Source organism: Panulirus ornatus, chromosome 14 (genome assembly GCF_036320965.1).
Source record: "Panulirus ornatus isolate Po-2019 chromosome 14, ASM3632096v1, whole genome shotgun sequence".
Classification (NCBI taxonomy): Eukaryota; Metazoa; Arthropoda; class Malacostraca; order Decapoda; family Palinuridae; genus Panulirus; species Panulirus ornatus.
The window spans coordinates 1,449,462-1,466,066 of record NC_092237.1 but is presented as its reverse complement, the minus strand read 5'-3'; the positions used below and the strand labels follow the sequence as shown (position 1 = coordinate 1,466,066).

General features: G+C 40.1%; 1 protein-coding gene across 2 annotated transcripts in view; it reads right to left on the bottom strand.

Annotated features, from left to right (window-relative positions):
* Window positions 1-16,605, bottom strand: part of Gart (trifunctional purine biosynthetic protein adenosine-3 Gart) — a 100,225-nt gene that overhangs the window by 12,937 nt on the left and 70,683 nt on the right. For both annotated transcript variants that reach the window (XM_071669274.1, XM_071669273.1), the window contains 5 exons: window positions 15,061-15,264; window positions 14,583-14,729; window positions 13,112-13,251; window positions 6,789-6,905; window positions 5,652-5,909 (listed from right to left, as the gene is read on the bottom strand). In XM_071669274.1, the coding sequence (XP_071525375.1) occupies window positions 5,652-5,909; window positions 6,789-6,905; window positions 13,112-13,251; window positions 14,583-14,729; window positions 15,061-15,264 (866 nt within the window). The remainder of the gene's footprint in view (window positions 1-5,651; window positions 5,910-6,788; window positions 6,906-13,111; window positions 13,252-14,582; window positions 14,730-15,060; window positions 15,265-16,605) is intronic.

Genomic DNA, 16,605 nt, shown 5'->3' with positions numbered 1-16,605 from the left:
CTCTGTACATATCTTGACCCTCTCAAGCAATACCTTCCCATACAATTTCCCAGGAATACTCAACAAACTTATACCTCTGTAATTTGAACACTCGCCTCTATCCCCTTTGCCTTTGTACAATGGCACAATACATGCATTCTGCCAATCCTCAGGCACTTCACCATGAACCATACATAAATTGAATATCCTCACCAACCAATCAACAACAACAGTCACCCCTTTTTTAATAAATTCCACAGCAATACCATCCAAACCCGCCACCTTGCCGGCTTTCATCTTCTGCAAAGCTTTCACTACCTCTTCTCTACCAAATCATTCTCCCAGACCCTCTCACTTCGCACACCACCTCAACCAAAACACCCTATATCTCCCACTCTATCATCAAACACATTTAACAAACCTTCAAATTATATGTGTGTATATACGTAAGAGGGTTAGGGAAAATGATTTGGTAAACAGAGAAGAGGTAATAAAAGCTTTGCGGAAGATGAAAGCCAGCAAGGCAGCGGGTTTGGATGGTATTGCAGTGGAATTTATTAAAAAAGGGGGTGACTGTATTGTTGACTGGTTGGTAAGGTTATTTAATGTATGTATGATTCATGGTGAGGTGCCTTAGGATTGGCGGAATGCTTGCATAGTGCCATTGTACAATGGCAAAGGGGACAAAGGTGAGTGCTCAAATTACAGAGGCATAAGTTTGTTGAGTATTCCTGGGCAATTAAATGGGAGGGTATTGATTGAGAGGGTGAAGGCATGTACAGAGCATCAGACTGGGGAATAGCAGTGTGGTTTCAGAAGTGGTAGAGGATGTGTGGATCAGGTGTTTGCTTTGAAGAATGCATGTGAGAAATACTTAGAAAAGCAAATGGATTTGTATGTAGCATTTATGGATCTGGAGAAGGCATATGATAGAGTTGATAGAGATGCTCTGTGGAAGGTATTAAGAATATATGGTGTGGGAGGCAAGTTGTTAGAAGCAGTGAAAAGTTTTTATAGAGGATGTAAGGCATGTGTATGTGTAGGAAGAGAGGAAAGTGATTGGTTCTCAGTGAATGTAGGTTTGCGGCAGGGGTGTGTGATGTCTCCATGGTTGTTTAATTTGTTTATGGATGGGGTTGTTAGGGAGTTATGCAAGAGTCCTGGAAAGAGGGGCAAGTATGAAGTCTGTTGGGGATGAGAGAGCTTGGGAAGTGAGTCAGTTGTTGTTCGCTGATGATACAGCGCTGGTGGCTGATTCATGTGAGAAACTGCAGAAGCTGGTGACTGAGTTTGGTAAAGTGTGTGGAAGAAGAAAGTTAAGAGTAAATGTGAATAAGAGCAAGGTTATTAGGTACAGTAGGGGTGAGGGTCAAGTCAATTGGGAGGTGAGTTTGAATGGAGAAAAACTGGAGGAAGTGAAGTGTTTTAGATATCTGGGAGTGGATCTGTCAGCGGATGGAACCATGGAAGCGGAAGTGGATCATAGGGTGGGGGAGGGGGGCGAAAATTTTGGGAGCTTTGAAAAATGTGTGGAAGTCGAGAACATTATCTCGGAAAGCAAAAATGGGTATGTTTGAAGGAATAGTGGTTCCAACAATGTTGTATGGTTGCGAGGCGTGGGCTATGGATAGAGATGTGCGCAGGAGGATGGATGTGCTGGAAATGAGATGTTTGAGGACAATGTGTGGTGTGAGGTGGTTTGAGCGAGTGAGTAACGTAAGGGTAAGAGAGATGTGTGGAAATAAAAAGAGCGTGGTTGAGAGAGCAGAAGAGGGTGTTTTGAAATGGTTTGGGCACATGGAGAGAATGAGTGAGGAAAGATTGACCAAGAGGATATATGTGTCGGAGGTGGAGGGAACGAGGAGAAGAGGGAGACCAAATTGGAGGTGGAAAGATGGAGTGAAAAAGATTTTGTGTGATCGGGGCCTGAACATGCAGGAGGGTGAAAGGAGGGCAAGGAATAGAGTGAATTGGAGCGATGTGGTATACAGGGGTTGACGTGCTGTCAGTGGATTGAATCAAGGCATGTGAAGCGTCTGGGGTAAACCATGGAAAGCTGTGTAGGTATGTATATTTGCGTGTGTGGACGTATGTACATGTGTATGGGGGGGGTTGGGCCATTTCTTTCGTCTGTTTCCTTGCGCTACCTCGCAAACGCGGGAGACAGCGACAAAGTATAAAAAAAAAAAAAAAAAAAAAAAAAAAAAAAAAAAAAAAAGGGTAAGAGAGATGTGTGGTAATAAAAAGAGTGTGGTTGAGAGGACATATGGAGAGCAGAAGAGGGTGTTTTGAAATGGTTTGGTCACATGGAGAGAATGAGTGAGGAAAGATTGACCAAGAGGATATATGTGTCAGAGGTGGAGGGAACGAGGAGAAGTGTGAGACCAAATTGGAGGTGGAAAGATGAAGTGAAAAAGATTTTGAGTGATCAGGGCCTGAACATGCAGGAGGGTGAAAGGTGTGCAAGGAATAGAGTGAATTGGATCGATGTGGTATACCGGGGTCGATGTGCTGTCAATGGATTGAAATAAAGGATGTGAAGCATCTGGGGTAAACCATGGAGAGTTCTGTGGGACCTGGATGCGGAAAGGGAGCTGTGGTTTCATTGCATTATTACATGACAGCTAGAGACTGAGTGTGAACGAATGGGGCCTTTGTTGTCTTTTCCTAGCGCTACCTTGCACACATGAGGGGGGAGGGGGTTGTTATTTCATGTGTGACGAGGTGGCGATGGAAATGAATAAAAGCAGACAGTATGAATTATGTACATGTGTATATATGTATATGTCTGTGTGTGTATATATATGCATATGTTGAGATGTATAGGTATGTATATTTGTGTGTGTGGACGTGTATGTGGGTGGGTTGGGCCATTCTTTCATCTGTTTCCTTGCGCTACCTCACTAACGCGGGAGACAGCGACAAAGTAAAATGAATAATAAATAATAATAAAATAAGTGATTGGGCCATTCTTCATCTGTTTCCTTACACTACCTCCCTGATGCAGGAAACAACGGCTAAGTATAATAATAAAAATATATATATGTGAAAGCATGTATATATATGTGTATATGCTACTCTGTGGAAGATCTTGGGAGTATATGGCTTGGGAGGTAAGTTGCTAGAAGCAGTGAAAAGAATGTGTATGAGTAAGAAGAGAGGCAAATGATTATTTCCAGTGAGTGTTGATCTGCAGCAGGGGTGTGTGACATTCCCATGGTTGTATAATTGGTTTATGGATGGGGTGGTTAGGGAGGTAAATGCAAGAGTTTTGGAAAGAGGGGCAATTATGAAGTCTGTTGGGGATGAGAGGGCCTGGGAAGTGACTCAGTTGTTGTTTGCCAATGATACAGCTCTAGTGACTGATCAGAATGAGAATCTGCACAAGATGGTGACTGATTTTGGAAAAGTGCATGAAAGGAGAAAGTTGAGAGTAAATGTGAATAAGAGCAAGGTTATTAGGTTCAGTAGGGTTGAGGGACAAGTTTATTGGGATGTAAGTTTGAATGGAGAAAAATTGGAGGAAGTGAAGTGTTTTAGAAATCTGGGAGTGGACTTGGCAGCAAATGGAACCATGGAAGCAGAAGTGAGCCACAGAGTTGGGGAGGGGGCGAAGGTTCTGGGAGTGATGAAGAATGTGTTGGAAAGAGAGAGCGTTATCTTGGAGAACAAAACTGGGTATGTTTGAAGGAATAGTTGTTCCAACAACAGGCTATAGATAGGGTTGTAAGAAGAAGGGTGGATGTGTTGGAGACGAAATGTTTGAGGACAATATGTGGTGTGAGGTGGTTTGATTCACTAAGTAACGAAAGGGTAAGAGAGATGTGTGGAAATAAAAAGAATGTGGTTGAGAGAGCAGAAGAGGGTGTTTTAAAATGGTTTGGACATATGGAGAGAATAAGTGAGGAAAGACTGACAAAGAGGATATATGTGTCAAAGGTGGAGGGAACAAGGAGGAGCAGGAGACCAAATTGGAGGTGGAAGGATGGAGTGAAAAATATTATGTGCGATCGGGGCTTGAACGTACAGGAGGGTGAGAGTCATTTAAGGAATAGAGTGAATTGGAACGATGTGGTATACTGGGGTTGACATGCTGTCAACGGACTGAACCAGGGCATGTGAAATGTCTGGAGTAAACCATGGAAAGATCTGTCAAGCCTGGATATGGACAGGGAGATGTGGTTTCAGTGCATTACTCATATCAGCTAGAGACTGAGTGTGAAAAAAATGTGGCCTTTTTTGTCTTGCTTTCCTGGTGCTATCTTGCTGAAATGGGGGGTAGCGATGCTGTTTCCTGTGGGGCAGGGTAGCGCCACGAATGGATGAAGGCAAGTATGAATATGTACATGCGTATATATATGTATGTGTCTGTGTATGTGTATATGTATGTACATGAGTGTTTATGGGCATTTATGTATATATATGTGCATATGAGTGGATGGGCCATTCTTCTTCTGTTTCCTGGTGCTACCTTGCTGATGAGGGAAATGACAATCAAGTATAATAAATAGAATAAATATTAATCTTTATTCTGTTTTCTCTGGTAATCTTTTGGTCATCTGTCCAGAACTCTGGCTCATGTAAGACATCTCTCCTAACCATGCTTTGCTCATGTTTTTTTATACTGTGTGAGGAATTTTTCAAAGGATTCAAAAATAATTCTGACTGGGATAATGATTTCAACACAATCAGTATGTGTGTCAGCTATTATCATGGCTATTAGTTACTGGCAACAGAATCGGAGAACAAAAAACATGATAAATGCAGGAGGTAAAATGAATGTGTGCACATACAGGAGATAACCTTCAATGAGATAGAGCTAGATTATCTGATTAAGAATGTGTAGTAAGCAGCATAAAAAACAATCAATATGGTGATAAGTCTCCTGTCACCTGCACACCATAGTGTGAAAGACCTCTTATTTTCAGAAGACCTCACAATCACATCACAGCACCATGACACTTCTCAAGACAAAATAAGCATGCAACTGAAACACTTTTCTCTCAAAACAGAATTTCTGCATGGGTACATAAATCCATCATCCTCTTCTAAACTCATCAGACACAAACAAACCTACACCTTTGCTCTAAATGGTCAACTACTTCTACTCAAGAGAACCCCAACCAAATTATGTCTCACATGAAACACACTTGACATTTGCTACCCATACTGCAAACATCAGTACAAGGCCATAAACAAACAAAAAGCCCTCAGAACACCTACCATCACCAGTTTAGAACAATAAGAGGAGTCCCTTACTATCCTCTAGAGCCACTTTATCTGCTCTACCCTAAACTATGCTTGGCCTACCTAGTCATCCACCCTATAAAGGGTAAATGTAACAGAACAGCAACCCAAACAAAGCAGTGCACTCGGAACAATCACTACTCACTGGCTGCCTAGAAACCTAAGTATAAGCTGTTCATCCAGAGGCTGTTTTATCTGAATATAGAGATGTCACTGAAAAAATTTCTAGACTGATAAATGATTAGAAAAAGAAAAATGCAAAGCCACACATGAAGTCATTCTATCCCAATCTGATTAAAGAAGCTTGGAATGAACCAAGATATCAATTTAGTGAATCACAAACCAAAATACAAAAAATGAAAAACCTGCACATTCTAATTCTTTTCAGATATGAGAATATCCTAGCTTAAGATATCTTGACTTACGGCAACGAAGTGCACAGTGCAGCCAGTCAATGTTACTCCAGCCTGTAATGCCTGCCTTTGTGCATGCATTCCCTTGAAGGCAGGCAAAAGAGAAGGATGTATGTTGAGAAGTCGCCCCTGCCATGCCCTTACAAAATCTCCTGTCAGGATTCTCATAAAACCTGCCAAGCATATGAGCTCAATGCCTTCTGACTTCAGTGCTGCAGTCAGAGCCTCATCAAACTCCAGCCGACTCTTGTAGATTTTGTGTGGAATCACCTGAAAAATTTGCCATTTTAGAACAAGTAATCCTCAACAACCTATTTAAAACAAATAAAGTCATCCAGTGTAATGTAGGTGTTCATTGTTTTTTTTTTTTAAGAAATTTGAAAAAAAATCTATGTCAAAGCTGTTTCCTTCATATCTTATCCCTCTACTCTCCTTTTCAAAAGCAAACATAAAAGACTAAAAACTAGACAAAACTGAACACTCAGAACAATTCTTAGCAACTTCATAACCACAACCATTCAACACCTGCAAAACAAAAGAAAAGCACTTTCAATGAAAAGTACTTTCAATATAATACCACTCTAACATGATCAATATTCAGTTCTATGCATCAACAATTACCCCTTCCCACCTGAGTCACTTAATGACCATCTATCAACTTTCAGGCAAAAGAAAATGTTCAACCTAGCCACCTGTACTTTTAAGTTAGCCCACCTAAAGTAAAGACAGCAATGACAAAGTACCTTCAAACTGAAATGACACAACAAATGCTAAACAACTATCCCCTTTCCCTGATCTTGAACTCCATTTCATAAAGTCATACTTTCTTGTCAGTGCTCTGAATGCCATCCATCTCTTTAGTATTATATATACCTCAGTTAAACATTTCACAGGACCTTTCATACCCAAAATATGACTTTAATGAATACATCAAACACATACAATACCCCTATACTGCCCTACACTTCCCATGTCAGACACACCTTATCACATTTCATGACCTGTGGTCCTGGCCAGTGTATATGGTGGCCTCCTATGTGTTGTAAAGGCCCCATAAAAGAGATCCTGGAGTCCCAGGGTACAAGGTATTTTATACAGTGAGCCAAAAGTGAGAGCTCAGAGCCATTAGCTAGGGCTATTATGGCTTACCTTGGTGACAATACCAGCATCCTTTGCTCTCTGCAGACCTCTGACATCTGCAACATTGCTGATCACCAAAACAATTTCAGCTGCACTAAGTCCTGATTGGGTGTGGTCCACCAGTGCCTGGAACCAAATAGTTTGAGCAACAGTAAAATCTTGATATCTGTTACTTGTGTTCTCTCCATCATATGAGGTGCATTAAAAATAATGTTCACCTTTCAGCAAAATAAAACATTAACTTTCAAAATACAGTACATCAACTGGTAATCAAAATTATAGCAGTTAATACTTTGCAATTTCATTTCCATCCATGCTAGTTCCTTCATATAAACAATAAGCAAAAACTGAAATGTTGGCAGACTGTTAAGTGTCTTCAAGTATATCACCGATATCTGTAGAGTTATCTTAAAAACTAACTTAAGTAACTGCAGCAGAACCTACAAAAACAGTGGGTGAAGGCAAAAGCTTTCATGAAATATCAAAGGTAAATGAATAGTATTTAGAATAGCAACAGATGCTAAAGTAAATTTCATGAAAAGAGCCTTGAAGAGAGTACTTTTAGTTTCTGTTTATTGTAGGGAAATGAAGCTTTAATTTCAGTTGAAGCACAATAACAAAATGAATTTTGGTTTGAAAGAAATTTAAACTGTTAGACAAGCAAACTATGGGAAGGACTAGTTGTGTACAATATAAATGACTGCAAACCATAAGAACACCTTCTCAAACTTTCTTGTCACACATTTCAGTTACAATATAATGAACAAGGATGCATGAAGCATATAAATGGATGGAATAACAGTATTCCTACAGCTTGCTCCTGTTTAGGTGCTGAGATAAGCCTGACTGTAAAGACTTTCTTTGCTTCAGAGGTAAGCCATGGAAAGGTTTGTGGGGCCTGGATGTGGATGGGGAGCTGTGGTTTCAATGCATTACACATGACAGCTAGTGACTTGAGAGTGAACGAATGTGGCCTTTTTTTGTCTGTTTTCCTGGTGCTACTTCACTGAAGCAGGTTGTAGCACCAGGAATGGATGATGGCAAGCAGAAGATTGAGGAAGAGCAGTGTGGTTTCAGAAGTGGTAGAGGATGTGTGGATCAGGTGTTTGCTTTGAAGAATGTATGTGAGAAATACTTAGAAAAGCAAATGGATTTGTATGTAGCATTTATGGATCTGGAGAAGGCATATGATAGAGTTGATAGAGATGCTCTGTGGAAGGTATTAAGAATATATGGTGTGGAAGGCAAGTTGTTAGAAGCAGTGAAAAGTTTTTATCGAGGATGTAAGGCATGTGTACGAGTAGGAGGAGAGGAAAGTGATTGGTTCTCAGTGAATGTAGGTTTGCGGCCAGCAGGGGTGTGTGATGTCTCCATGGTTGTTTAATTTGTTTATGCATGGGGTTGTTAGGGAGGTGAATGCAAGAGTTTTGGAAAGAGGGGCAAGTATGCAGTCTGTTGTGGATGAGAAAGCCTGGGAAGTGAGTCAGTTGTTGTTTGCTGATGATACAGCGCTGGTGGCTGATTCATGTGAGAAACTGCAGAAGCTGGTGACTGAATTTGGTAAAGTGTGTGAAAGAAGAAAGTTGAGAGTAAATGCGAATAAGAGCAAGGTTATTAGGTACAGTAGGATTGATGGTCCAGTCAATTGGGAGGTAAGTTTGAATGGAGAAAAACTGGAGGAAGTGAAGTGTTTTAGATATCTGGAAGTGGATTTGGCAGTGGATGGAACCATGGAAGCGGAAGTGAATCATAGGGTGGGGGAGGGGGTGAAAATTCTGGGAGCCTTGAAGAATGTGTGGAAGTCAAGAACATTATCTCGGAAAGCAAAAATGGGTATGTTTGAAGGAATACCGGTTCCAACAATGTTGTATGGCTGCGAGACGTGGGCTATGGATAGAGTTGTGCACAGGAGGGTGGATGTGCTGGAAATGAGATGTTTGAGGACAATATGTGGTGTGAGGTGGTTTGATCGAGTAAGTAATGTAAGGGTAAGAGAGATGTGTGGTAATAAAAAGTGTGGTTGAGAGAGCAGAAGAGGGTGTTTTGAAATGGTTTGGTCACATAAAGAGAATGAGTGAGGAAAGATTGACAAAGAAGATATATGTCAGAGGTGGAGGGAACGAGGAGAAGTGGGAGACCAAACTGGAGGTGGAAAGATGGAGTGAAAAAGATTTTGAGTGATCGGGGCCTAAACATGCAGGAGGGTGAAAGGCGTGCAAGGAACAGAGTGAATTGGAACAATGTGGTATACTGGGGTCGACGTGCTGTCAATGAATTGAACCAGGGCATGTGAAGCGTCTGGGGTAAACCATGGAAAGTTTTGTGGGGCCTGGATGTGGAAAGGGAGCTGTGGTTTTGGTGCATTATTACATGACAGCTAGAGACTGAGTGTGAACGAATGGGGCCTTTGTTGTCTTTTCCTAGTGCTACCTCGCACACATGAGGGGGGAGGGGGTTGTTATTTCATGTGTGGTGAGGTGGTGATGGGAATGAATAAGGGCAGACAGTATGAATTATGTACATGTGTATATGTCTGTGTGTGTATATATATATGTATATGTTGAGATGTATAGGTATGTATATTTGCAGCATGTGTGGACATACACATGTATATGTGGGTGGGTTGGGCCATTCTTTCGTCTGTTTCCTTGCGCTACCTCGCTAATGCGGGAGACAGCGACAAAGCAAAATAAATATAAATATAATAAATAAAAAAAACTGTGCAAGTATAGAATACTAATTCATAATGGAAGAAGAGATAGTGCCCTCACGAGTTCAGCTGAGGTTGGTTATTGTCACAGAATGGACATGCACCTGACATAGAGACTCATTTTTGTATGTATATGTATGTTCATGTTCACATAACACTTATGGTTCATGTAATTTTGAGCAAAATGTTTAGAATACTATATGAAACAATTATTAAGACAAGAAAAACTAAGCAAAACCAGAGATTTCTGTTACTTAATCCAAGAAGAGACTGCTTCTTCCAACAAGATCAGCAGTGGCTGGCCACTGTGATAATGAGTTAACTCACCTAACTTTACAATTAAGCTTCATGTAATTTACAGCTAAATGTAATAAAGCATGAAACAATTAATATGAGTTAAAAACTGACAAAAAACAGAGAATGATACTGTGTAATTTTACAGGAGACTGCCTCTTCACTGCAAATTCAGCTGTGGTCAGCCAACATAACAGCATGGGCACTTGGCTAATGTACATACTTGTTTTTGTATTTACATGTATGTACACCTACCACTTATAGTTCATGCAATTTACAGCAAAATTTATTTAACAACAAGATAAAAGAGTGATGAATACAAAGAAACTCAGCAAATACAAAGAATTTTTTTTTTTTTTTTTTTGCTCTGTCGCTGTCTCCCACATTTGCGAGGTAGCGCAAGGAAACAGACGAAAGAAATGGCCCAACCCACCCCCATACACATGTATATACATACGTCCACACACGCAAATATACATACCTACACAGCTTTCCATGGTTTACCCCAGACGCTTCACATGCCTTGATTCAATCCACTGACAGCACATCAACCCCGGTATACCACATCGCTCCAATTCACTCTATTCCTTGCCCTCCTTTCATCCTCCTGCATGTTCAGGCCCCGATCACACAAAATCTTTTTCACTCCATCTTTCCACCTCCAATTTGGTCTCCCTCTTCTCCTCGTTCCCTCCACCTCCGACACATATATCCTCTTGGTCAATCTTTCCTCACTCATTCTCTCCATGTGACCAAACCATTTCAAAACACCCTCTTCTGCTCTCTCAACCACGCTCTTTTTATTTCCACACATCTCTCTTACCCTTACGTTACTCGATCAAACCACCTCACACCACACATTGTCCTCAAACATCCCATTTCCAGCACATCCATCCTCCTGCGCATAACTCTATCCATAGTCCACACCTCGCAACCATACAACATTGTTGGAACCACTATTCCTTCAAACATACCCATTTTTGCTTTCCGAGATAATGTTCTCGACTTCCACACATTCTTCAAGGCTCCCAGAATTTTCGCCCCCTCCCCCACCCTATGATCCACTTCCACTTCCATGGTTCCATCCGCTGCCAGATCCACTCCCAGATATCTAAATCACTTCACTTCCTCCAGTTTTTCTCCATTCAAACTCACCTCCCAATTGACTTGACCCTCAACCCTACTGTACCTAATAACCTTGCTCTTATTCACATTTACTCTTAACTTTCTTCTTTCACACACTTTACCAAACTCAGTCACCAGCTTCTGCAGTTTCTCACATGAATCAGCCACCAGCGCTGTATCATCAGCGAATAACAACTGACTCACTTCCCAAGCTCTCTCATCCCCAACAGACTTCATACTTGCCCCTCTTTCCAAAACTCTTGCATTCACCTCCCTAACAACCCCATCCATAAACAAATTAAACAAAGAATATTATTAAATAATCAACTATAGCCATGTATCATTTGAGCTAGCCATGAAGCCTGTATCAGTCATCCTTGTTCACTTGAACACATTGACTTTGCCTGACACCTTTCCTGTCTGGACAAGAAATCACATCTTGAGCCCTCTCTGTGGATTCTAAGATATCACTACCTTATGACATGTTCAGCCCTACCATTACACTTACTGTACTCAAGGAAGTAGCAATGATACAGAAACTTGATAAAAGAGGCTTCAGTGAAAAAATGTATGTTGAATATGGTGTTGATATGTCCATCATTTATAACTTACTGAAAAACCGGGAGAAAAAATTACAATTCTACCCTGAAGTGACTCCAATCAAGGCCTGCATTCATCCGTTTATAATGCACTAGAATAAAGAGGGAAATTATCCTACACTCAAATCTGCCTATCTTTACACTTTACCCAGCTACAGTATTAGTGTATTTATTTGGATTATGAATCTAAATGTTCACCTAGTATTCTGATTCATTACAGTGCTGTATTTCTCTATATCTTAGTATAGTATATATCAACTCCTTTCCTCATGCATTTTTTAACTAAGTGCTCCAAAAGATGCAATTTTATACTTAATTTTTTTTTAAATATACGTAAGGGTAAATTACACAAAACATTTTGTTAAAAGGGTAATAATTTTTTGAAAACAGAGTACTGTATTACTGTTCAAACAAACACTTAGCTGGACTACATTCAGCATAATAAGAGAAGGAGTTTGATAATTTTTTTTGTACTCTTTTCTTCAAAATGGATGATTATGTTAGTATAAGAGTGTTGTGAATTAGTTAACTATTTTGTTAAAATCAGCTTGCATTTCTTGACTTTCCTGTCTGCTAAACCTTTAAAATCCTTAGAAATATTGTATCTAGCACCTTTTCAGTCCCAACCATCCACATCGAAAGCAATTTCATTATAAGATATTAAATATTCTTAAGTTCTATATAATCATCCAATGGTTATCCTCTGCATAGTATCTGAAATTGATTGACTTAGACTTTATACTGGACATCTGGAGATGTAGCTTTGATAACCAATCATATAGAAGGTATAATGTTCCCTCAGTGCTTAACATCTAGAGATATAGTTTTGATAACCAATCATATAGAAGGTATAATGTTCCCTCAGTGCTTAACATCTAGAGATATAGCTTTGATAACCAATCATATAGAAGGTATAATGTTCCCTCAGAGCCTAAGTAAACTTGGACTACAAGATTGCACAAAGTACTAAAACACATTTAAATAACAGAATTCCCTCTTAATAAGTCAGCTGTCATCTTTTATTAACTTTGGACTTAACCTCACTGAATGCCAAAGTAGTTTAAATCATAAGAATCAACAACTGGTTCAGTAATTTTTGCAGGGAAGAATTCATCCTCTTCATAAATCTGAAACTCTTAAACAGCACAAATACACATCCAGTAGAATTTGTTTCCTCCTAACATCTCTTGCAAAGTGAACAAACTACACTAACTTTTGTTAATAATGCTAAAAGTAAGCTACACAGTAATTTGCATATAAACTTCAATATTTATGTAACAAGATCTTCGCATGTAGTAATACTGTCACCAAGTGGCAAGTTTTGGGATGAGGGACTTTATGCCTGTTAAGTTTAATGTAGTTAGTCATCATTTTGTTATCCTTTCTAAAAAAAATTTGATGGGTGGTACAACTGTATGATGAGCATATTAGCAATGCTCCCCATAATTCACACCATGCCTATGCACAAAATTTTTGCTTATTACAATTTGCCTTAAACCACCATCTAAAATCAATATTTACTTGATGTACACAATGTAAAAGAGAATAAGAGCAAAAATAATATACATGAGGTAAAAATTATCCATATTACAAACAATACTGACCTGAAGGTTGGTTCCTGAGCCAGAGATGAGGACTGCAACCTTCTTGCGTGGGGTGTTCAGTAAAGGGCATGTGATAAACATAGAAGCCACACCAGCACTTAGCACATCCTCTAATTCCTCAATCATAACCTGAGGAGATCCTGCCAAAAGATGTTTGGAGATTTTAGAATTATGGGAATCCTGTTATGGCCTCCTTTAATGTAAATGCTCATAATTCTTATGAAATACCTTCCATTCGTTACCCACTCTCCATGGTTCATTTATTCACTCTTACCTATGCCATTCTTACAAGTTCTCATTTTCACTACTTCCAACCCACCCATTTAATTTCCTCATTTCCTAAAACTACTACAAATTTTCACACTCACCTCCACAAAGAAATGATCAGAAATCCCACCCACTACCCCTCAGCATGTTCACATCCATCAAACTTTCCTTTGCACACCTCTCAATTAATAAATAATCCATTAATGCCTGTTGGCCCCCATACCCACATATACCTGTGTAATATTAAGTCTGAATGGGGAGGACCTGTAGAAAAAGGAGTGCTTTAAACACGAGAATGGATGTAACAGCCAATGGTATAAGAGGGGGCTAAGGTCCTGAATACATTAAGGAATGTGTGGAAGGAGAGATCAGTATCTTTCTGTGTAAAGATTAGCATTTCTGAAGGTAAAGTAGTCCTGACAGTGACTTATGTCTGTGAGTCCTGGTCCCTGAATGGAAAGGAAATGAAGAAGGTATACACGTTGGAAATTAAATGCCTGAAGACTAGATGTAATGTATGGCAGGTTGATCATGCAAATACTGACGGCAACAGAAAGATGCACTAACGTAAGCACAGTCTGACGGAGGGAGCTGAAAAGGGTAGGCTGAAAGTCAGGATTTGTGAAGAGGATCAGCAAAGAAAAACTGGCTTAGAGGAATTCCATGTCATAAGTGAAGAGAGCAAGGGGAAGGGGGAGACCTAGGAGATAGAGGGGAAGAGCATAGGAGGTTTTGGGTAGAAAAGACTGAATATTCTGGAGGTTAAAAGGCATGCACAGGACAGAATGAACTGGATTGATGAAGTATATAGGGGGTGATTAGTTGTACCAGGTTATATGAAGTGGTTATTGTAAACAATGGAATAGTCTATGGGGCATGTCTGTGGGTGGCAGGATGTGTGTAAATGAGGCTGTGTGTTTGATCCTGATGTTACCTCACAAAGGCAGGAAAATCATTTAAGCATGAAAAACATTTCCAGGATCCACCCACAAGTGCAAATGCCTTTGATATGGCTGTATCACCATAGGGAAAGAAAAAAGTACATCAAAGACCTCCCTGCTCGAAAGAAAAATATTACCATGCTCCTGTTTGGAACATAATCCTGAATCGGCAGAAACTGATGAAGCAATTCAGTTCTAATCACATGTTTATATGTTTTTCTTGAATTACTAGATGAACAATGATAAACAATACACATGTTTACCTTCCTGCCTTCTGTGTAGTGATCCTATGATAGAAGTCTGGCTTTCTGGAATCATCTGAGTTACTTGTGATACTTTCTCTGCCCCAACAACCAACACAAGTCCCACACCACAGTTGAATGTACGGGCCATCTCACTGGTGCTTACTCCTGTTTTATTTCAAATGCCACAGTATCAATTAGATCATGTACTTCAGGAAGAAGTGTATTTGACTTAATACAAACTCACACCTGAATTGACAACAATTATTGTTCATTACCACTGCTCACTCAATGCAGAGTAACAAAAGAGAAAAATATTAAAAGCTATATTTTATGAAAACTTGGAGTTTTGCAAACACAGAGGTTCTTGGGGGATTTTTTTAATCATGATAGATATTGGAAATGGGGTAATGGGTAACTTTTTACAAAATGAAAATACTTTACACTTCACATTTGAACTATTAAGTATGTCACATACATATGTCACCACTAGACCAACCATGAGCAGCAATCCAGTGGAATACAGGGTGAATATGCCATTTGGTAGCATGAAGTGTAGCAGCCAGGTTAACTGGGAGGACACGGGGTAAATTCTCTGTTAGTCCACCACCAGTTATATGTGCTGCAGCCTTAACAAGACCACTCTGCAGGGCAGTCAGTACAATCTTTGAGTAGATTTTTGTTGGGGTAAGGAGCTCGAAACCTAGTAAAGAATGAAAGCGAAACTGTCACAAGCACAAGAATATTTCTTTTTTTAAAGTCAAAGCCCTCTTTCCTTGAAATGTCATTCAACAGTTGCCTTAGGTTTCATTGTGAGAAAGACACTTGTTTTCTCAGCTAACACAGGAAAATAGCTTTAAGTACACAGTATGGCAAATCAAGTTCGATGCTAACATATCAAAAAATATAAACAATACTAAGTGATCAAATGAAAATTAATTCAGGTAGTTGCTGCTATGATTTAGGCCAATGTAAAGTCAGTAAGCAGCAAACAGATGACTAAAGAACAAAAACACAGAAAAAAAAATTTCATTATTTTTTTAATTTCAAACTATTCGCCATTTCCCGCGTTAGCGAGGAAGCGTTAAGAACAGACGACTGGGCATTTGAGGCAATATCCTCACCTGGCCCCTTTCTCTGTTCCTTCTTTTGGAAAATTAAAAAAATAATGAGAGGGGAGGATTTCCAGCCCCCGGCTCCCTCCCCTTTTAGTCGCCTTCTACGGCACGCAGGGTGTGTGATGTCTCCATGGTTGTTTAATTTGTTTATGGATGGGGTTGTTCGGGAGGTAAATGCAAGAGTTTTGGAAAGAGGGGCAAGTACGAAGTCTGTTGGGGATGAGAGAGCTTGGGAAGTGAGTCAGTTGTTGTTCGCTGATGATACAGCGCTGGTGGCTGATTCATGTGAGAAACTGCAGAAGCTGGTGACTGAGTTTGGTAAAGTGTGTGGAAGAAGAAAGTTAAGAGTAAATGTGCATAAGAGCAAGGTTATTAGGTACAGTAGGGTTGAGGGTCAAGTCAATTGGGAGGTGAGTTTGAATGGAGAAAAACTGGAGGAAGTGAAGTGTTTTAGATATCTGGGAGTGGATCTGGCAGCGGATGGAACCATGGAAGCGGAAGTGGATCATAGGGTGGGGGAGGGGGCGAAAATTCTGGGGGCCTTGAAGAATGTGTGGAAGTCGAGAACATTATCTCGGAAAGCAAAAATGGGTATGTTTGAAGGAATAGTGGTTCCAACAATGTTGTATGGTTGCGAGGCGTGGGCTATGGATAGAGTTGTGCGCAGGAGGATGGATGTGCTGGAAATGAGATGTTTGAGGAAAATGTGTGGTGTGAGGTGGTTTGATCGAGTGAGTAACGTAAGGGTAAGAGAGATGTGTGGAAATAAAAAGAGCGTGGTTGAGAGAGCAGAAGAGGGTGTTTTGAAGTGGTTTGGGCACATGGAGAGAATGAGTGAGGAAAGATTGACCAAGAGGATATATGTGTCGGAGGTGGAGGGAACGAGGAGAAGAGGGAGACCAAATTGGAGGTGGAAAGATGGAGTG